Source organism: Lissotriton helveticus, chromosome 8 (assembly GCF_964261635.1).
Source record: "Lissotriton helveticus chromosome 8, aLisHel1.1, whole genome shotgun sequence".
Lineage (NCBI taxonomy): Eukaryota > Metazoa > Chordata > Amphibia > Caudata > Salamandridae > Lissotriton > Lissotriton helveticus.
The window spans coordinates 467,111,945-467,135,687 of NC_136069.1; the positions used below are offsets into that span (position 1 = coordinate 467,111,945).

General features: G+C 43.9%; 1 protein-coding gene across 8 annotated transcripts in view; it reads left to right on the forward strand.

The window, feature by feature from the left end:
• The window catches only part of PHF11 (PHD finger protein 11), a 500,916-nt gene that overhangs the window by 193,206 nt on the left and 283,967 nt on the right, over window positions 1-23,743 (forward strand). For all 8 annotated transcript variants that reach the window (XM_078657356.1, XM_078657358.1, XM_078657357.1 and 5 more), the window contains exon 7: window positions 16,549-16,568. In XM_078657356.1, coding sequence (XP_078513482.1) covers window positions 16,549-16,568 — 20 coding nt within the window. The remainder of the gene's footprint in view (window positions 1-16,548; window positions 16,569-23,743) is intronic.

Sequence of the window (23,743 nt, forward strand, 5' to 3'; positions counted from 1 at the left end):
TAATACGTCTACCGTCAGCTTGGTATTTTTCTCTTGCTATAGCCGTTTGAACCGCATGAACAATGTTTTCCTTAATGCTGAACGTTTTTTCAGCTTCTGTGTACAAGTGTGATTTGTATGCAATTGGTACCTTTTCTCCCTCATTAGAGGTCAGGTATGTGAATCCGCATCTTCCTGGGATGACTCGAATCACAAGGTTGCGTGTGTTGTCGCGTGTTTGTAGTTTTGTTTTAACTAACATGTCTGTTTGTAAAGATCTCAAAATTTCTGTGTGTTTTTGAGTCCAGTTGATTCTTTTAAAATCTGGTTTTATTAGATCATAGAGGGGTTTGACCCTCTCTGCATAATTTATAATGTAAGTTCTTCCGAAATTTAGGAAACCTAGAATTGATTGTAAGTTTTTTAGTGTTCTGGGTGCTTGGATTACAGCACATTTCTCTAGGAAATTGTCAGCCAGGCTTTTGCCTTCACTTGATAGTTCATATTCTAAAAACAGGACAGTTAGATGGGCAATTCTTGACTTTTTAAAGTTGAATTTGTAACCCTCTGCTGCGAACCCAAGTATTATGGTGTTTACTCTTTTCAAGTGAGTATCCAAGTCATCATCTGTTAGATAGATGTCATCGACATAAGATAATGCCTCATCATCAAATATTTGTAGTAACTCTGTTACTCTCGCTGAGAATAATCCTGGGCTGTTCTTGAACCCCTGTGGTAAACGACAGAATTTTTTTTGCGAGCCGTTTATTGAGAACGCGGTCAAATATCTGCTTTCTGGTGCTATATTTTGACAAAAGAATCCATTAGAGATGTCTAATGTTGTTTTGTGTTTTTTGCGCACTATGTTATTCATTAGTGCTGCACTGTGTGAGTTTTGCACTGCAAAAGTTTTGCAACATGAGTTCAAGTGTCTGTAGTCCAAAACAAGACGATATGAATCATCTGGTTTGGAGACAGGAAACAAAGGATTGTTCATTTGTGAGGTGCAAGTTTCAATCACCCCCTGGTATTCAAGTTGATCTAGGATCTCTTTTACCTGTTTTTTAGCTTCTTGCTTAATTGGGTACTGCCTCTGTGCAGTAGGTTGTGATTTTAACTGGATTTTGTGAGGAGGAGAGTCCTCATCCCACCCCACATGGTTTTTATATAATGCAGGAGCTTGGGCTACTGCCCACTTTCTTGCAAGTGTATATTTTTTATGTATTGGAATATGATTTGAGAAGGCAGGCATAATTATTTCTTCGCCATGAGGGCACTCCCTGACAAACTCTGGTGGCCAGTCTTTTTCAGCTAGAAGGATGTCATAGCCCTTGGAGAGATTATCCCAAAATAGACCCCTTATTTTCCTAGTCTTATCCCCCTCTATACGCAATGTCATTTCATATATTTTATGAGGTTTGCTAACTCTGGTATCTGCAGTTTCCACCTGAATGTATTCATTCGTGTCCACTGTCTCCAGATGATTCATCAGGATCTTGCGAGCTATGCTCACTTCTGCTGCGCTGTCTAGCATTGTCTGAGCCCATTCTCCGTTTTTCAGCTGTGTCCTCAGTATTCTTGGCATGGTTGATTACTTTAATACTGGCTACCTTCTTCTTTGGAAATTGTAATTTTTTATTTTGATGAGCAGGTTCCTTGTCTTTGGACTTGACGTGCTCTTCCCTGTGTTCTGATCATCCTCTTCTTTCCGATTTCTGCGAGGAAGTCTGAAAAGATCGAGAGGGACGTGTATCAATATCTTGATATCTATCAGGTTTCTTTATATTATCCCTATTTCTAAGGTTGTATTTTTTCCCAGAGGGCTCCCTTTGGGGAGACTTGTGTCCTTGGTCCGGAGATCTTTCTCTCCGCCGAGGAGACCTTCCTCTGGTTTGGAATCTTTTTTCCTTTGGAGTGGATTGTTTATTTCCATCCCAGCTCTTTTTTTGAGTGTTTAGATTATTTTGAATAAATACCTTTTCAGGATTTTTTATTAGTTGGGGTTTCACCGGTATTCCACCCAAACTATCTCTTCCTAGTTCTTCATAGGATTTTTCCATGATTCTGGCAATTTCAAATGGTTGGTCTGCTATATCTGTCTCTTTCAACCTCTGGCGGATCGCCACATTTGCTGCTTCTCCCTTTATATTGGCTAGTAATATTGCCGAGACCTGCTTGAAGTCTTTCAATAATTTCATACCCAGAGTTAGGGCCGGTTCTGGACCATATTCATCTTGAATTTGTTTTAGCACATCTGGTATTACTGACATGGATGGAACACCATGTGTTTTTGTGTAAACGGAAGCAAAGACTGTACCCCAAGTGTCACAGTCCTCCACATGTGGTGCGATTCCCATTGGAAGACAGTCAGAATTCTGTGTTTCTCAACAGGGGTGGTATCTGGAAATACCGCCTCTATTTGAGTGATTTTTTGTGCTAACCAGAATGGAATTTGTTCCCGTTTTGCGGGTACTTTACCTAGACAGGACTGTATGTTCTGTGGTGTAATTTTATTTGTGTTTCCCTGATGAGAGGTCAGCTGTGGAATTTTAATAGCTGGTTGGACTGTTGAAGTCCGCATTACATATTGGACTAATTGTCTATGTATTTTAATTAGTTGTTTTAGCTGTGCTAAAAGATCTGGTGCAGACATTTCTTCAATGTCTGGATGTGGTGTGTATCCGGCTAGGACCGGCCACTTTGCTCCTGGTCTACCTAGTGGACCGAGCCTGGTGATGTGATTATTATGTTTTAGGGCGCCATTAAACCAGAGCAGGTGCTCTTGGTATTTGAGTGATATCTCCACTTCCTCGAAAGGAGTGTACTCATTCGGAGGTTCCTCTATTTTGTAGTAGTGGAACTCCTTTGTTACAGTGTTTGCTGCTGGAAAGTTTATCCATGAGTAGAATACCTCTGTCTGCCGATATTCGTGTGCCTCAATTACGAATATTACTGTACCACCTCTCGGTGTCAGTCCATTTTCTATAAGTTTTAAAGTTATAGTTTTTCTTATGTTGACCGGGATTAGTATTGCCTCCGGGTCTTGCTGTAGGAGACTATTGTCATCCGCTAGGAGTTGAGCTGCTACTCTAGCTGTCTCCCTTCCTTCTTCACTGTCTGACATTTTACTGACAGGAAGGTTATTTTGTTTATTTGCAGGTCAGGTTTCTACGGAAACAAAGATTAGATGCACAATATTTTGGAACAGTGTATCCTTCAACGTTGAATAAACCAAGAACCATACATAGGAGTCTCCTCCTACGAAGTTTGGCGGATTTAACCTTTCACCCACTCCAGACGTCTTTGGAGTATTATGGGAAAAAAGGGTCTGTGTGAAAAAGCACGACTGAGTTACTTTAATGTCTTACGTTAGATTTATCGCCTATCCAAACCGTTGGGCGCCATGTAGTGTAGTTCCTATTATCCCAATAGGCTCTGCGCATTGGAATAATATCTTCAATAGTATAGACGTAGGACTGTGGTTAACTAGGTCTTCTACTGACGATATTAGACTTAAAGTTATGTGTGCCAGCTAGCTCAGAGTTCACTAGAAACTTTCTCGAATAGGCAAGGAGGAGTTTAACCTCCCTGGATAGACAAGAAGGGATTTAGTTTCTGACAACCATAGAACATGACAACTTTGCTCCCCCTAATCAAGAGTATATCTCTAGAGTCGTGTGAAAACAAAAGACAACTATTTTACTCAGTCAGTACGTGCATACTTAGTTTCACCAGATTGTAGAGAAAAGGAAGAGACGGGCGTGTTCAATAAAAAGGTGTTATTTATTGATCAGTCTCTTTTCTCATACAAGAGAAATGAATGGCTATTATTGCAATACTTATAGTTAAGTACAGTGCATACAGTAAAAGCAGAATTATAAAATAATACTGTAAAAGCATTGATATGGTTTCTTAGCCATATGATACTTTAAAATGGATAAAATAGATACATACATATATACATTGACTAATCGTACTCAACTGGTGCTTCTAACTAGGCCTACCCCAGTGTACCTGACCTAAGCCTAATACGTGGGCGGGAGTAGATAAGTAGCAGTTTAAGTTAAGTTTGCTTTGCCAAGGGTCTGACTCAATAATTCTCTGTAAGGGGTTATTCAGTTCAGTACCTGGGATTTAGAAGGCTGGAGGGCTGGTATCTCTATCTCAGGACTTGATATCCCAGCTGCCTGCGAGGGCGGCTGGAAACGCCGGAGCTGGATTTCTCGGCAAGAGAAAAGGCAGCGTCTCTCTCTCAGCGCGTCAAAAGGGAGGGGCAGCGTCCGTGGGCTTTTTCTGCATCAGCTGGGCTCCTCGGCAAGTCGCGCTGCTCCAATCTCGTCACCACCGTGTGTTTGCTTAGGGCAATGTCGGTATTATTTATACCTGAAAGGTGCCGAGATTGACGTAAGGATGGACATAAATACGTCAATAAGGATGTCATAAGAACTGGTCGTTTTTACATTCTTTACTGGAGTTCTTGGCTAAATCAAAACAATAGCTGCGGGGGATTTCCCAGGTTGCTGGAGGTTTGATTTGTTTTGAGAACTCTGTATGCTTTCTAGGGGGGCTGGAGGGATAGTGCTTGCCTAATGTGATAGCATGCGCTATGACCTAATCAGAAAACGGGTTTCTGTGCCGTTGTATGGCCACTAGTGATTTATTAACCGGACAAAGGTCAGAAACAGGAATATCGATACAGTTCCCATAGTAAATACATTACAAATTCAGACCCCAACACTCGCTCCCTGCAAGAGTGTTCATGCAGTTGATAGGCATGATGGCCTCCTGCATTTTCATAGTCCCTCACGCACGACTGCACATGCGTCCGCTTCAAGAGTGTCTAGCACTACAGTGGAACCAGGCTCAGGGCCAGTTGAAGGACCTAGTGTTGGTGACCGGTCGTGCATACAGCTCTCTGCATTGGTGAACCCACAAAACCTTTGCAAGGGACGACCGTTCCAGGAGCCTGTACCACAAATAGTGCTGACGACAGACGCATCTCTCCTAGGATGGGGAGCGCATGTCCTCCATTACACAGTGCAGGGACTATGGACGACACAACAGGAAAGGATGCACATCAACCTGCTAGAACTGATGGCAATCTTTATGGCAATGAAGGCGTTCAAGGTACATTTGTGCAACAAGGTTGTGTTAGTCCGGATGGACAACATGACTGCCATGTACTACATTCAGATGCAGGGAGGAACACACTCTCCACAGTTGTCCCATCTAGCGCAAAGCATGTGGAAGTGGGCCATTCAGAGAAACATCTTCCTCATGGCGGAACACCTCCCAGGCAAGGACAACCAGATGGCGGATCTGCTCAGCAGACACAGCCACCAGATGCACGAGTGGGAGATACATCCCTATGTGCTGCACCCGTACTTCCAGCAGTGGGGTCACCCAGAAATAGACCTCTTCGCCACAAAGGAAAACGCAAAATGCCAAAGCTTCGCCGCCAGGTTTCCACATCCGCAGTCTCAGGGCAATGCGATATGGATGAACTGGTCAGGCAAGTTTGCGTACGCTTTTCCCCCAGCCCCGCTCATACCACTAGTGGCACGCTAACTGCGTCAACACTCAATGACTCTCATCCTAGTTGCTCCAACGTGGGTGCGGCAACCATGGTACACCACGTTCCTAGAACTTTCCGTGGTGCCTCATTAAAGGCTGCGATTAACACCCAGTCTTTTAACGCAGAGCTATGGCGACATTCAGCACCCAGATCCGCAACAGTTGAACCTTGCGATATGGCTCCTGAAGTCATAGAGTTTGGGTACCTAAACCTGCCTCCTGACTGTATAAATATAATCAAAGAGGCTAGAAGACCTACAACCAGAGCGTGCTATGCGGCAAAGTGGAAACGATTTGTCATCTATTGCAAAAATAATGACATAAATCCGCTGGATGCATCTACTCAAAACATCATATGTTACTTGTTACATTTACACAGATGCAATCTGGCTTACAGTTCCATCCGTATACATTTAGCTGCGGTGGCAGCTTATCTTCAAAACAGACAGCACCTTTCACTTTTCAGAGTTCCTGCTATTAAAGCTTTCCTGGAGGGACTCAAACGAGTCATTCCTCCAAAACACCCACCTTCGCCTGTCTGGAACCTCAACGTGGTTCTCACCAGACTAATGGGGCCACCTTTTGAACCTCTACACTCGTGTGAGATACAATTCCTAACGTGGAAGGTGGCTTTTCTAGTAGCAATTACATCGCTTAGAAGAGTTAGTGAGCTGCAGGCCCTAACTATTCAGGAACCATTAATACAAATTCATGCAAAAAAAGGTGGTATCCCAGTTTCATATCAATCAAGCTATACAACTGCCAGTGTTCTTCCCAAATCCAGATTCAGTGGCAGAACGAGGTGTGCATACCCTAGACGTTAAGAGAGCTCTCCTGTACTATATAGACAGGACAAAACTTTTCAGAAAAACTAAACAACTGTTTGTTGCCTTTTCACCACAGCACAAAGGCAACCCCATTTCCAAATCAGGTATAGCCAGATGGATTGTTAAGTGCATACAAATCTGTTATCAAAAGGCTAAGCGCACATTAACAATTCCCCCAAGAGCGCATTCCACACGCAAGTTAGGGGCATCCATGGCTTTCCTGGGAAACATTCCTTTAGAAGACATATGTAGGGCAGCCACATGGACTACCATACATACATTCACGAAACACTACTGTGTAGATGTACACTCCAAACAGCAAGCAGCTGTAGGGCAGGCTGTACTCAAAACTCTTTTTCAGACTGCTGCAGCTGGCACGGGCAACCGCCGCTAGGGGGAGACTGCTATACATTCTATGCACAAGATATGAATTCAGCAGCCCACATGCCTCGAACGGAATATGCTACTTACCAGTATGCATCTGTTCTTGGCATGTAGGGCTGCCGATATTCATATCGCCCTCCCTCCTCCCCTGTGCCTGTCGCAGCTGTAGCACTCAGAATTAATCTCTAGCATGGACATCACTTACTGTATCATTCTCCATCCCTGCCACAATGGCTAAAAACAATCTGAGGATGGATAGGATGCACATGCGCACTGTAGTCCGGGGGAGGAGCCACCTATCTCGTGATACTTCGAAGACTCTTCCAGGACAACAATGTGCAATCATCCGGACCCAACACTAGGCGGCGATCCATGCACAAGATATGCATATCAGCAGCCCTACATGCCAAGAACAGATGCATACTGGTAAGTAGCATATTCCTTATTAAGTTGGTAGTTGTAATAAATGAGGTTACTTCGTTTGTTACAAGCCGTTGCAATATTATGGGAAAGAAATAATTTGTTAAACTGGATGTAAGTTTTGCAGTTTTGAAATGGTAGGGTTTTTTAAAGGGCTAAAATCACTGTTTATATGAAGCATTGAAGTTGGGGGGGGGGTATTTATTTAAGGTAAGAAATTGGTTAAAATTGAGGTCAAGTAAGACAGGATTTTAAATGAGAGAGCAAGGGGTTTAACAGTTTTAAAGGACTGAAGTGATTGCAAGGGGCGTAAGAGGTTCGGCAGGTTCAAGTATAGCGGTTATCCGCCTGGAAGACAGAAGAAGGATTAAGATATCAATGAGAACCACGGGAGTCAAGTAGAAAGCGGACTGGGTTCGTAGAAGAGTAGTGAGGATAATGCTAATGTTTACGATCTTGGAAGAGAAATAAGAGGCAAACTGAGGTGGAAAAGGGAGACTAAGCATTGGATGGGCATGGTGAGGATGGTAGTATATTGGTTATACAAGAGTGTTGTTGAGGGTGTGATTGTAAGGTTTACGTCATTTGAAAAAATTAAGATAGGCTGTGGTCAGTGCTGGTTGAAGCCCTTGCAGGTCTACTTCATACGCCTCAAGATGTTCAGCAAACTTTATTTTGCTCTATTTGTGGATATTTTTATTATACCCCCTACCGTCTCTGCTCTCTTGCTTTTGAGTATCAATCCTTCTCGTAGGCCAGAGAAAAAGAAGCCTTTGGGTAAGACTTTAGGAGATGCCAAAATCTGTGAAGAAGCACTCCATTCCCTCATTGCACCTCTGATTGGCATCCTGGAGGTGTGAAGGAAAGGAGCTGAAATGTGCAATACTCAGTACTGCAACATCTACTAAATGTGTTTAGGGTCTCACTGCAGCTCTCCGTGGTTGATTTCCTTTTAGATGAAACCTAAACTATATGCACCATTTTCAGCAGTCTCAACCGAGAGGGCAAGGACGGGAGTCGGAACTAACTACTCATAATTCTGTTTGGGTTTGATGAACAGTGGAAGGAGATGTTGAGTACTTTTTCACATATGTTGAGCTGCTGTAAGTGTGGCACATTCCTACCAACACAAAATGTGTCTCATAATTTCAGGCAAAGGGTCTAGAAGTAAATCGATTTGCATTGTGCACTGTACAAAAATAGGACTTCTCCTTCATGACCCCAACCTTTGTTAATCATTGCTGCCGCTCCTGCTTGCCTTTGCTTTCTGCCTGGTCCCGGAGGACCACATCTTCCAGCCTGCCTCACGCTCGAGGCTCGAGGCACACAGCTGACCGCAATCCCAACTGCGCCTGGAGGCGCTACAAAAACCACAGCAGACGCCTGCAGCACGGGTTACTTTTCTGCCGCTCCTGCTTGCCTTTGCTTTCTGCCTGGTCCCAGAGGACCACATCTTCTAGCCTGCCTCACGCTCAAGGCTCGGGGCATACAGCTGACAGCAATCCTAACGGCGCCTGGAGGCGCTACAAAAACCACCGCAGACACGCGGGACACGCGCTTGGACTGTTCCCGGACCAGGCCCGGACACAGGGCGGCCCCTTCTGAGCCCGTCCGAGACTAGGCTATGCCATATCATCAACATCTTATATTGGCAACGGCCTCCCTGAGACAGGTATTATAAAGGTACAGTGTGTGAAATAACAACCATGGCACTTGAACTAAGAATTCTTTCCAATCAATTAAATACATTTAAAGAAGAAGTAATAGGTCTGTACTCAAAATTTATTATTGACCTTATCTAAAAAAAAAAATCACAAAACATACATAATAACCATCAATTTAGACATTATCAAAATATTCATAAAATCAACAATACATAATCAATATACATTGAAAAATTACGAATCACGGTTTAAAAAGTGGCATAACAGATAGTTCTCTACGCGCGTTTCGGCGACCAGCGCCTTCTTCTGGAGTAGCCACGTATGACTCAATTAAGGTAGTAGACAGCGACCTGATTTCATAAAGCCTCAACATAAAGGCATAAAATTCTTACGTTCTTGCACGAACTTAGTTGCAAAATAACCCCAAGGGTAAATTATTATCTGATAATGCTTGAGGGGATGGAACAGGATAAGCTGAATTAATATCGCCAGACAGCTTCCTGTTTCTATGTTGCTAAAAATATCAAATCTTGACAGTATTAACAGAAGCCTTGGAATCCCGTGCCTCGCTCCCAGTTTCTATCGATCTTAACCACGTTCACTTTGGAAGGCTCTACATATCAAGAAGACTTCTTTGTTGCAATTCGTGCAGCATTTATATCAATTTAAGTATCTAAACACGCAATCAACTAAACAAACTGGGAAGCGAGGCAGGATTTTAAACATGTTTAGACCAGAATCCGTGTGAGTGTCCAGATTAGATATTTTTAGCAACATAGAAACAGGAAGCTGTCTGGCGATATTAATTCAGCTTATCCTGTTCCATCCCCTCAAGCATTATCAGATAATAATTTACCCTTGGGGTTATTTTGCAACTAAGTTCGTGCAAGAACGTAAGAATTTTATGCCTTTATGTTGAGGCTTTATGAAATCAGGTCGCTGTCTACTACCTTAATTGAGTCATACGTGGCTACTCCAGAAGAAGGCGCTGGTCGCCAAAACGCGCGTAGAGAACTATCTGTTATGCCACTTTTTAAACTGTGATTCGTTATTTTTCAATGTATATTGATTATGTATTGTGGATTTTATGAATATTTTGATAATGTCTAAATTGATGGTTATTATGTATGTTTTGTGATTTTTGTTTTTAGATAAGGTCAATAATAAATTTTGAGTACAGACCTATTACTTCTTCTTTAAATTTATTTAATTGATTGGAAAGAATTCTTAGTTCAAGTGCCATGGTTGTTATTTCACACGCTATTTATCCCTGACCTAGGACTTGTAGTATCCACTTTCTCAGGGGGTCCTTGTTCTCTACACATAATTATAAAGGTACAGTGCCATAAATAAATAGCATTATAGTCTGTAAGGTCAGGACATTATGAGTAAGCTTAGGCTAGGAACTGGGCAGGGGGTTGTGGCGACATTGGACACATTCTTACTAAGGTCAGAGTCGGTACTTATGCACCAAATAGAACTAACTGAGCGGAGACTTTCCCTTGAACCTGTGATAAATATTGATAACAGAACCAACCCTATGGCCCTAGCTCCTGTTGCCCCGTCTCATGTTCAACCCTGGAAGACCCTGCATCCCAAAACAACAGACTACCCATAACAAATCAAAATTCTGAAATTATAGAAGTCCATACAACACGGAATAACGCTGATACTCCTAGATCATCGATCAAGCCAAATGTGGTTACTCTGGGTCAAAAAAGCCAAATCTAAAACCAATCACGTGAACAGTTTTGCATCACCCACAAAGAAAAGAAAGGGCCAAGCCTTGGCAAACAACATCTACCATCACCCAAGCTTCGCAGGAATAAGTCTACTGATAAAGAGCTCACCCATGAGACAAATTTAGCCAACGTTGAGACTGTTCCGGGTGGGTCAACTACTGTAGAGTTTGACTTTTAGAAAAAGCTTGAAACTATGGTAGCAGTCCTTCTAGATCCACTGATTCAAAGGTTGTCAGCTATCAAAATTAGATTGTTTGACTTTGAAAGATTTACGACAATTAGCAACCGTAATAGGGCTAAATGTAACCTGGGGAAGAGTAATGTTATGAATGGGAATATGGATAAAAATATACCTGCTAATGCTACTGACAACCAGGATAGTCTGTTATGTGAATTGGGGGGTGGGGGGGGGGGGCTGTCACAACATAGATTGGAGGATCCTTTACATGTAAAGGACTTAGCCCTCACTCACGCCCGGCCAGCAAACGTTCCAAGTAGTAACCATTCAGGGAACGAAAGACATCACATCCCAAGTTTAATAGGAGGTAAGCAAAAAATCCTTGAGGGTGTACACACAAACCTCCATTTACCTCCTGAAGCTACCTCCTATACTGTAATATTAGCCAATGTTCCTCCATTAATATGGATCCATGTAATATTAGCCAATGTTCTGGCTCAGTTGAGCTCTGGTCCTCACTGAAAAATAAGTCACTTCATTTTTAGAGTGAGAAGATTGGGATGGATGATTCACTGTTTACAGAATTTAAAATGGTACGTCGGATAGGGTGGTTTGGGGAATCCACTAAGAAACTACCAGGGGACTGTATTGTTCTATCTTTTAGATCCCCGGGCTTAGTTAAAATTATTTTAGAAAGGTCTAACACCTGGTCCCTGTGCTCAAGGGGAGTCTCTATTCTACCATTGTGTTTTTTTTACCAGCCACCGAGAGATCTGGGGACTGATCTAGAAAGGGTGAGTCCCAGACAAACTAATCAACACCTTATGTACCCTCCATGGTATCACCCAAATCGATATGAGCCATTGAGTGGTCTTGGAGATATAGACTGACTGGCACCAAACATGAGTGGTCTAGAGAAATTGGAAATTACAAATAGTAATCCAAAGATAGCTCCCGATCCCTTTAATGGTAGGGCGGCTTGTTCATATGTAAGTGACCAAGTAGATAGTTTAGATTATCCATCACAATCGCCCTAGAAGTTGGTGAGAGGGCCATTGGGGAATCAAGTATTTTGTTAGCAATACAGCCCAATGTGGTCGCTGGGGTTGGAGAGGCAGATGTACATACCCAAAATGCCCATGTATTAAGAATGGTCTCGTGGAACATCGCGGGCATTAGATCAAGAATCTTAGATGAGGCCTGGCTATCATATGTTAAGACGTTTGACATTATCTGCCTAAAAGAAACATGGAGCAGAGATGAGGTTGTTATTGATGGTTTCTGTTCATTTAATGTTCAGGCAATTCCATCTGATGTAGGGAGGGCAAAGGGGGGCTTAGTGACCTTGATCTCTGTAAAATATGGATCGATAAAGAGAGAGAATATTTTTGATTCGCCTTGATTTCTGATTATCTTGATCTCAAATCTAACTGATGTTCCACTATTATTGATCAATTGGTATTATAACATCTTTGATCAAAATGATTGTGGGGTCATTAATACTCTAAAAGTGGGGATTAATAAGGCCGTGGTTAAATGCTTTCCTGTTTGTATAATTTGGCTGGGGGACTTTAATTGTACCGTATGTCAGTATAGTAGGCACTTGGTTTGTGGGGTGCTTGACACTGAAAATCAATCACTCTCCCATGTTAAACACACTGTGCAGAGTGATGCCCTAAACGATATTATCGTAATTAACAACCTATGTTTTGCTGATACTTTGGTTTGCACTCCACTTAAACAGTATCCAACATTCCAAGGAGGGGGTAGGGTAAATACTATAGATTTCATATTGATTTCAAGGACATTTTCCCACTTTGTAGATAACTTTATGGTGGAACCCAACCCCACAAGTGATCACAACCCTCTAGTTGCCAGCTTGCAAATAAAGGCTTTAAAGAGTAATAGTGATGATTACCCTTTGAATTATAATTCTAACCAGGGGGTGAGATTAAAATGGAGTAAAATAAATCCTGTTCAATTCGAAAAGAACATCGTGCGTTCTAATATCGACAAGGTTATGACATGCTTATCTGATGCTCTTAGTCCGGAGGTGGTCATTCAGAGCTTTGAAGACATTTGTAAAGACGTGGCTAACAATCTGACTAGTTCTGTGAAGAGAAAAGAATCGCAGGACATAAAATGGTTTAATGCTGCGTGCTCGAAGGCCCAAAAAGACCTAAAAAGGCTTTGCATATGGCCCCCCGTGCCGGGGATTTAATTAGGAAAGCAAGACAAATCTATAAACAAGTAATCGGGCAGAGAAAGGACAAGTTAAGAAGACTCGCATGGGCCGATCTGGAGAGAGCCAGTGCCCTCAAGGACTCTAGAGGCTTCTGGGAAGTTATAAATCGCCCCCTTTTTACAAATGAGGCTAGGAACATGGAATCGTTAATTCCCAGGGATGTCTGGATAGCTCATTTTTCAAAGATATTTAATCCTAAAGGTGTATCATTGCAAGACCAAAAATAAGACATAGTTGTTAATTCCGTAACTGCTAACCAACTTAGCTTATTCCTTTCTGTTTGTGAGGTTGAAGATGCACTGTCGAAGGGCATTTCTGCAAAAACCCCAGGGCCAGACGGTGTCCCTTTGGATATGTTTGAAGGTAACCCACTATTCTGGGCACCGTTGCTGGCAAATGTTTTTAAATCAATAATAGTGGCCCGCATTCCAGTCTCATGGAAAGAGTCCGTGGTGGTCCCGATATACAAGAAGGGTAGCAGGAATGATCCTGTTTGTTACAGGCCTATCTCCTTAATTGATGCAACATGCAAAGTCCTGGGTGGGTAATTCTTGCCCGTGTTGAGTCGTGGGTTAATGATTCTGGCCTGATATCCCATTCACAATACGGCTTTAGGAAGGGAATGGGCACGAATGAGCAATGCCTCAATCTGTCCTTAGTCATGGGTAAGTACATAAATGCCAAGAGAGGATCAATCCACTTGGCCTTCATGAACTTATCCAGTGCATTTGACACAGTTAATAGGGGGAAGCTGTGGCTTCTTATGGAAAAGAGGAAGCACTTATTACCCTCCTACGTAGGATGCATTTATCTACCACTGTTTCTATATGTTATGGACCAGGAGGAGAGAAAACTAGGCCTATTGTGTCCACAGAGGGTGTACGACAGGGATGTATTTTGGCCCCCTTTTTATTTCTTTTATACACAAAAGGGGTGGAGAAATTCTTAATAGACCAGCACCTGGACTATCCGATTATAGGAGGCAAGTTGGTTCCCTTGTTGTCATATGCTGACAACACTGTACTGATGACTTTAACAGCTAACAGCCTTCAAAAAGCCCTGATTGCTTTTACTGATGTCATGACGGCATTGGATATTAAAGTGAATTTTAGTAAGTCCTTTATCATGGACTGTGGCCCAAAAAACACAAAAACTCGAAAATGCGTGGTAAATTGAAGAAGCATTGGAAAAGATGCCCTCTTTTACATATTTAGGGAATGTTTATAACAATAAATTGACTTTTTGACCACTCGATTGTGACTAGGGCACAACGGACCAGTAGAATTATAGAGGGCTTGTTTCGCATTGCATCCAAATTTGGACATAAGCCGGTGGCAGAAATTCTTATACTATATGAATCAAAATGCCAGTCAGTCACAACCTATGGGGCAGGAATATGGGGAAGTCAAAAAACCAGCCAGTTACAAATTTTGGAAAATAAGTTTATAAAAAGATTGTTGATGGTCCCCATCAGTTCTCCCACAACATTTTGTCACTCTGAACTGGGATCGGATTATGTTGAAGATAGAGTTAAAATTTCCCCTTGATCTTATGGGGGAAAGTGTGGTCTTCGGAGGAATTATCATTTACCAGAGCGATTATAAGGGACTATTTAAGCTTGGAAAATGTATCGTCCATTCCCTGGCTTTGCTATGTTCAAAATGCTTTTAATAAGATTGGCCTGGGAAATTATTATGAAAACCCTGATGGTATACAATCCAATATAAAATTAATTATTAAAAATGTCTATTATAACGAGCTAAGAACATCTAACATGGATGATGAAACTTCAACCCTTGGGTTGCTAAACCTCCAACAATTCTAGCTATCTTTTGGTACTGATACACAATCACGCTTCCTTCTGACCAGATTTCCCCTTGCTCATACCAGGATGGTTTCAATCATTTACGATCTTTGTCCAATGCCGTCACTTGCGCTGTGTTACATTTTATTAGAACTGCTATTTTAATCAGGAAAAGATATGACTCCCGATAGGTAAATAGGGAAAAAGGGGCTCCAAGTAAATATAGGTTAAAATGTATCCAGATATCCTTAGATTGATATAGAAGATGGTGGATCTTGTAGAATATTATGTTTCGAAATTGTATATACTGTATAGATACATTTTCTGTCTAAAATGCTGCATTGAATGTTTTTAAGCTTAGTTTGATCATTTTAACTATGTACTTTATGATTCACTTGAATCGAATAAAGTTTTTCAAACGAAACATTGCTGAATACCGCTTATCCCAGCTCATTCTGTGATAGTTGCCCCTAGTTTTGTAAATGGTGCCTGGATTAATTATCTTTACTTGTGTAATTAAGCTAAATATTGAACCATATTCAAATGTTATTTTTTTGTATTTTTAATTAAAGGCGTTGCTTTGATTATTACATATTGGATTACACATAACACACTGTTAGAAATAATTCCTTTTGATATATTGTACCTTTCTTCAGTAGTGTTTCCATAATTATAATAACAGGGTATTTTGAGTCCTTTGTGGCTTTTAGTTCTGGAAACGAGAATTTGTAGGAAGAATTAAAGCAATATTGGGGTTGGTTGCTGCTGGGCAAATTGCAAGAATCGCCCGACAGCCCAGAGGCTCGTGATAGGTTAGAATCTCATCCCCTGGTAGATCACTCAGTGTTCGGCAGCCCTGATCTCTCCCGGCTGTCAGCGACGTTACCTCGCAGATCTGAAAACACAGCTGTAGCCCTTTGATGGGGAAGGATATGCTACTTTGACTTTACTTAATGCACGAAGAGCCAGGTTTTTAGTCTCTTCCTAAATTGAGCAGAGTGGGCGTAAAACGCGTGTCTGAAGGGGTACTGTTGCAGAGTTCTGGGAGTTCTGCCTTCAACCCTTTTAGCTCTTTCTAGGGGCTACAAACAGGGCTTGATATTGGGAACTCGGAGAACATAAGGGGGCATACTTTACACATTTTTGTTGTGAAGTGCGGGGCCAGCATTGCAGTAAATCCGATGTGCCATATGCTCAGTGTTAAACCTAATGGGTTTCTAGATGGTCAGCAAGTGGAGCTGCAAATACACCTTCAAGTTTTCGCAAGTACCCCGGAAGTGGCTTAGAGTGTGGGGATCTTGGAATAGTTATCGTATGGACATATGTACACCGCCTGCAGTCGATGACACTGATGTCCCACTCTCCCCCTGACCCCACGTTCTGACTATTTCATTGTATGTCTATTGAATTGGCCCCTGTCCCCCCTCCCTTTCCTTATAACGATTGCTGATTTTGTTGTACTATCTTTTCCTTCCTCGTTTGCACTGGTACTTTGTATAACATGTTTTTTGCCTTGCTTGTTTATATTTTAAATAAAAAGAAACATAAAAAAAGTTTTCGCAAGTTGCATTGTTGCATTCTGAATAGTTTGCAGATATTTTTCTTTGGAAGTTGTCAATAAATAGAATTCCAAAATTGCCATTACAGAATTGTTTTCCTAATTTATTGGTTTGCTATTTGATTTCTTACTGGGCCTTTTACTCTATTGACATGTGTATTTTTTTTCCTTAGGTTTTGAATACACCGAAAAGGTAAAACATGGAATTCTCCCTTTCTATATTTAAATATTTATGTTACCAATTGAAGCTAGTGATTGAGATGCTTGGATGGAGTACTCAACAGCAGTAACTAGCAATGTTAGATTATTAGCGTTGCCCTCCCTTTTATACCTGTCCCTCTTTTCCAGTATAGAATGATTAATTCCTGCCTCAGTTCTGCTTGTCATGTGAGGTTCCTGAGCAATGGTGACCATTACAAGATAGCCTGATCCTTTCACCCTCTGGTGAGTTTAGGCAGCCTGAATTCCATGACTCCATTAGAATTGATGTTCTACATAAGTATTGTACTTTGGCAAATATAGTGCTTTCACACCAGCTTCTCAGGTGTAGTTTGCACACTGGGGCTCAGGAATAGCCATTAACAGTTAATTGCAGGCGCTCTTCCATGCAGTAAAACTCCACCTCAGCTGAGGGTGGCGAAACAATGACTTTCACTTTTATTCGTCATCACTCTCATTCTTCACGTCATTTTAATCCAAACTCATTCGTTTTATAGAACTTCGGTGTTTTGACTTGTATAAGAGTTATAGAACTGCCCGTACTTTCCATGCAATACAGAAGGTAGCACTGATAATGATTCATGTGCAACATTTAACTCTATTCTGACCTGGAATCCATTCCCATACCTGTGCTTGATGACTGGAAAATCTATCTAGTTGGACTCATCAATAATTCTAAGTTCCTCATTACAAGTTAAGTGGAATACCATGTGGAGACCAGCGGCCGCCCCACTGCATTTTGAGCAGTGAAAAAAATCTAAATAAAATGATAATAACATTACGTTATTATCATTTTATTTTTCTGTTGTCAGGCAGTTGTGTGTGGCGGGGCTTGGCTTGGCTGTCGTCACAGCCAGCAAGGAGAGGAGTGGTAGGCACTTAAGTGCGCATGATTGTTTGTCTGTCCACGTTGGGCCGGTCAAACAGTCATGCTCACTTTGCATGTTCCCCCATCAGGCTGTAATACACAGACTGGTGAGGAACGTGCACATGCTCCCACTTCCTGTCTAAGTACCGAACCACTGTGCTCAGACTAATAACACTGCATTGCAGCATTGTGATTGGCTTAGAGGAGCCTGGGTTTGTTTCATGCTCTAAGCAAGTTCAGCAACAAGGTAAGTCATTTTTTAAATTAGTTTTTCTATTCCCCCCGCCTCACTCCTGCAACTCGGTGGCAGCTGCCACTGGTGGAGACTAGCAGCGGCTGCATTTTCTGTTACTGGTTGGTATCTCTTGCATGGAATTCTCCTTATTAAGAGTTCAACCCCTCAGAATGAAGAATAATTGTGCCGACACAGAAGTACTGTTTGGTATTCCACACTTTATTACCTATTCTGAAGGGTTCAACACACATATGTACTACCTGCTCTAAGCAGGTGATAAATGTGTGCAGGTGTGGATCCAGAGAGAGTAGGGAATGGAAGTTAAAGATTAGTTCTGTCAGAGGACGCAATGAATGCTCCTTCCTCACCCCGTTGCCAAACAAAAAAACAGGGTGTTGGAGGCATATGAGCTGCAGATTGTACATTTAGCAATAGATCGCCACCTGGTGTTGGGCTCGGTTGATTGCAGGTTGTTGTTGTCTTCTTGGAAGAAGTCTTTGTAGTCACGAGATATGTGACTCCTCCCTTGGACAATACTGCGCATGGTCATCGACTCCATCCTCAGATTTTTTTTTTCCGCCACTGGGTTCGGATGAAAGTTTTCCGCTCCGGCTAGAAAACACTTTTCTGCAGTTTTCGAAGCGTGAAACTTTAGATAAAACTTCTTTGACATCAAATAGACTTCTCAACATCACCAGCTACATCCCGGTGAGTCGACGCGGGCCGTTGGTCCTATCGGCGCCGTACGGCCTACGCCTCATGGACAGAACTCCATTCAAGAGATGCCCGGTATGTCGAGCAAAATTCCCTCATAGCGACCATCACGAGGTTTGCAACCTCTGTCTCTCGCCAGAACACGACAAGTCGACCTGCACAGCCTGTGCCTCCTTCCGATCGAAGAAGACCATTCGGGATCGGAGGGCCCGTCGACACGAGATGAGGCGAGCAGCACCAGCACCAGCACCTGAGGCCATCTTTGAGGAGGAGATCATCGAAGAGGACGTCTCCGAGGAAGACTCGCCTGATCTACAGATCATATCGGGGGCAGAGGACTCGGACGATTCGATTCCATCTCGACAACCCGTGAGTACCTCTGCCCCTGCACGACACACACTACCCAAACAAAAGGCAACGGTCGGCACTCCGCCCATGGGGCCCAGTCGAGACCGAAATTTACCCTCTAACGCCCCGCCTTCTGGCTCGGCTCCGAGGAAACAAACTACGCCTTCCGGTGCCTCGGCGCCGAAAAAATTACATGTGCCAATTCCACCTCCTCCATTGGCACCGAAACATCCTTCGACGCCGAAGGACTCATCGACACCGAAGCCAAAACGCCCTTCGGTGCCCAAAGACAAAGACCCTTCGGCACCCGAACCAAAAGACACATCGGTGCCGAAGCCATAGACAGTACCGGACCCGAAAGCTTCCACTCCGAAACCTTCCGGTTCCAAAAACAAAGAAGGGAAGCCAGATTCCGGCGTCGCAGACCCAGCAAAACCTGTCTCCACGCCGAAACCTCCAATATCGGTACCAAAGACTCCAGATAAACCTAAACAACCTTCGGCACCGAAAAGATTGCCACAGGACTCAATTACTCCGCCTAAGGCAAAAAACACTAAACAACCTCTATCGGCACCAAAGAAATCGACGCCGATTATAGATTATAGAAGAGGAAGATCTGTTTAGACCAGATCCTAAACAGAAAAAAGTCAATTTTAATCCAAGAACTGGACATGTGGAAGCAATTCCTTATAAAAAAGGCCAGCAGACACACCACTTACACCGGTGGTTCCTGCCAAAAAGGACTGTGCAACTTCTCTAATGCACCCTTCCTCTCCTTCACCTTCTTCCTCTCCTATTACTCCATATATTGAACCTATAACCTCTCCTGTTCAATCTCCTGCATCATCACACCACACTGACGAGGAGTATGATTTGGGGGGGGATGATGTAACAGAGCCACATACATACCCTTTAGATGAGGATATCAACCCAGAATATCCCAAGGAAGACGATGCATATAATTTTGCACCGCACAATGCACCAGACATCCCTGATCCTCAGTACTACCCAACAAAACCCTCCCCTCCAGAGGATAGTATTGGGTTTAATCGTTTATTAAACAGAGCTGCACTTTATCATGGGGTTTCTATGCACTCTGATGCCATTGAGGAGGATTTGTTATTAGACACTTTTGAACAGTCACAAAGGTCTACTCAAATATTACCAATGATCAAGGGAGTCATTAAACATGCTCCAGACATTTTTAAAGATCCAGTAAGGTGTAGGGTGCTAAATCCCAGAATAGAGAAAAAGTATAGACCAGCACCAGCTGATCCAGTATACATTAAGGGACATCTTCCATTAGACTCTTTGGTACTGTCAAATGCACGTAAAAGAGCCAATTCTCAGACTTCTGGTGACACCCCCCCCACCTGACAAAGAATCCAAGATTATTGATGCGTCAGGGAAACTAATTGCTGCACAAGCAACAAACATATGGCGCATAGCAAACACACAAGCCTTACTCTCACGATACAACAGGGCTCATTACGACCAACTAGAAAAGTTAATGGAATACCTACCAGATCAACACAAAGATCTGGCAGCAGAGCTCTTACAGGAAGGCAAATTAATATCTAATGCCTCAATTAAATGCGCACTAAATGTAGCTGACACAGCATCCAGAGCAGTCAACACTAGTGTTATTCTCAGACGTCATGCATGGTTACGTATTTCAGGTTTCAAACCAGAAGTACAAACTACCATCCTGAACCAGCCCTTCAATCAGAACCAACTGTTCGGGCCAGAAGTAGATAATACACTGGAAAAGATGAAAAAGGACACAGACACTGCTAAGTCTATGGGTGCATTACAATCCACCCAAACTAGAGGTTCTTTTCGCCGCTCCTCTTATATAGGAGGCTCAAAGCAAACCGGCACAGATAACACATCATCTTTTAAGACACACACACAAACCTCCTCTAATAAAGGCTACTTTTGCAGCATGAATCTTTCTGGATTCACTATGCTGTGCATTATTCCGCGGTCTTGTGGTTGGGTCCGGATTGGTAGTCTTTTTTTTTTTTCTTTCTTTTTTTTCTTCGTAGTCCAGGTGGGCGTCGGCGTCACACCTCCTAGGATGCATTTCCGGTGACGTCGGCATGCTTCCTGCGGAAGCTCCCACTCTAGGACGCCATCTTCAGATTCTTTTTTTCCGCGGTCGGGTCTGGATCGTTCCCGTTTGGGCTCCAGACATTTTTGGAGAAAGAAGAAAGAAAAATACAGAAATTGCAAAGAAAGGTCATCAGAAGACTCCAGGAGACTTCATCGACGAGGAGTCAGCAAAGGAGAAGGAGAATTCAACGAGATCTTCGACGAACACGCGACCAGGGAGGCCCTGAGCGCTCTATGATGGACAACACGCCGTTCAAGTTCTGCCGTAACTGCCACCACAAGTACGCTCAGAAGGACCAGCACCCGGTATGCAACCTTTGTCTACCGGTAAATCACGAAAGCGAGGACTGCAACGCCTGCTCCGCCTTCGCCCCGAAGACCCTTTGTGTGAGAGAGAGACAGAGGGTAGCGCACGCCACCCTGCAGGGGAAGGCCCCGACTCCGTCCCTCTACGATCTGGGGATGTCTTCCGAGGAAGAGGACAACGCTGCCGCCGAAGCCGACAGCTACACGGTCGTAGAGACCGATTACACGAAGACTTCTGATAAGGTAGGAGACTCTCCGGCCCCCAAGAACCCGAGAGACTCTGAGTCTCGAAAAAATGAGGGCAAGGCCCCGAAAGCGCCGACGCCAAAACACCTGGCGTCAGCGAGTACTCACAGGCCCAGCGGATCCTCTGAGAAGGAGTGCCCGGCGCCGAGAGCTGTTGAACAGCAGAAGTCGTCGAAAATCGTCCCCGAAAAGGATCGATCGACGCCGAGGGAGAAGGACCCTAAACTACCGATGCCGACCAGAGACCCAAAATCCGGTTCGACGTCGAAAACTTCGGCACCGAAAAGCACGGCGCCGAGCCAACCGCCGAAAAGAGCGGCCGAACCATCCGACGCAGAACACGCAGCCGAGATGGAGAAAAAGAGAAGGCGCCTCGAGGCCGAAATGGAAAACATCTTGCAGCGGAAGAAAGAATTCGACGCAAAGATGAAAACCTTCAGGATCCCACACAAGACCAAGCCACCAGTGGTGGAGGTGGTCGAGGAGGAAGACGAGGTCGCCGAGGAACAAGACCCGGACGTCGAGGTGGTCGACGACCAGGAAGAGGACGAGAATCCCTACGATAGTTACAACTATGGGGAGGAAGAGGACAGCAGGACGGACGCAGAGTCGGCCCCCTCTGACTTACAGGAGGTGGATTACCTAGATGTCGACACCGACAGCCCAGAGGAGGCGGTCGACACATATCCCTCGAGGCCCTCGCCGCCGGACGACATCGGGGCCTACAACTCGGTGATAAGGTCTGCCGCAGCGGCATTCAAACTCAAGCTCGACGAAGAGAAGCAGAAAGCAGACTTCCTTCTAGAGACATTGCTCCCCACACAAACAAGGAGCCAGTACCTGCCAATGCTCGACAGCGTCTTGGCTCAAGGGAAGGAAGCATTCAGGGAGCCCGCAACATGCAAGGCAGTAACTCCCAGAACAGAGAAGAAATACAAACATTCCTCAAAAGACCCACCCTACATTCAGGGGACGGTCTCCGCAGACTCCATTATCACGGCCACAGCAAGGAAGAGGGCTAATGTACCCACTACTTCTGGACCACCACCGGATAAGGAGAGCAAGAGGATGGATCTGGTGGGCAGAAGGATCGAACGGAACGCCGCGACCCACTGGTGCATGGCTAATTCCAACGCCCTGATAAACAGGCACATGTACCAGATCATGGAGGAGCTGGGGCAGTTGGTGAAGGACCTGCCCCAGGATGCCAGACAGAAGGCCGAAAAGCTGGTTGAAGAAGTCAAGAACGCGGCAAATTCTTACCTTAAGACGGCCCTGGATGGAGCAGACACCTCCAGCAGACTCATGATGATGGGTGTCACTGAAAGAAGACACGCCTGGCTCAGGATTTCAGGTTTCAAACCAGAGGTGCAACACAGCATCCTGAACACACCGTTCAACGGCGACACGCTTTTCGGAACAACAGTTGATGAAAAGCTCAGTCAACTAAAAAAGGATAACGAAACAGCAAGGTCCATGGGAGCATTGCAGTTCAGAGGCAACAAGAGGGGCACCCCGTCACGGAGGCCTGGCGGGAGAGGTGGAAACCAGCCAGGTACATCACACCAGGCTTTCCAACAAACGCACCAGGCAGACTCGCAGGCTCAGCAGGGTCAGCAGAAGCAGTCCTGGCAATACCAACAAAGAGGCCAGTCCTTTCGAGGGAGAGGAAATGGATGTGGACAGAATAGAAGAGGGGGACAGCAGCCCGCCTCTAAGTGACTTCAAAAAACTCTGTGTGCCCACCCACAGAAAAGATCCCAGGGGGCAACACGTACAAAGGGGTCACGACAGGCTAGACAGCTACGACCACATAACACCAGTTGGAGGAAGATTAAGATTTTACCTCCAAGAATGGAGAGAAATCACATCAGACAAATGGATCCTCAACATCATCCAATTCGGATACTGCATAGAGTTGGAGGGGAGGCCAACAAGCAGAAAACCAAAAAGAAAACCACTAGCAGGCAAGCAGCTAGAGTGTCTTCAGGAAGAAGCAAAGGAACTCCTGCGGAAGCAGGCCATAAAACGGGTACCCTTCAAGGAAAGAAACAAAGGAATATACTCAACGTACTTCCTGGTACCAAAAGTAGACGAGACAATGAGACCCATTCTGGACCGAAGGTTCCTGAACAAATTCATAAGAACGCAAAAATTCAAAATGACCTCCCTGCAAGAGGTGCTCCCGCAATTGCAGATCGGGGACTTCATGGTCACGATAGACCTCAAGGACGCCTACCTGCACATCCCAATGAACAGAAAGCACAAGCATATGCTCAGGTTCACCATCGGAGAAAGCCACTACCAGTTCACGACA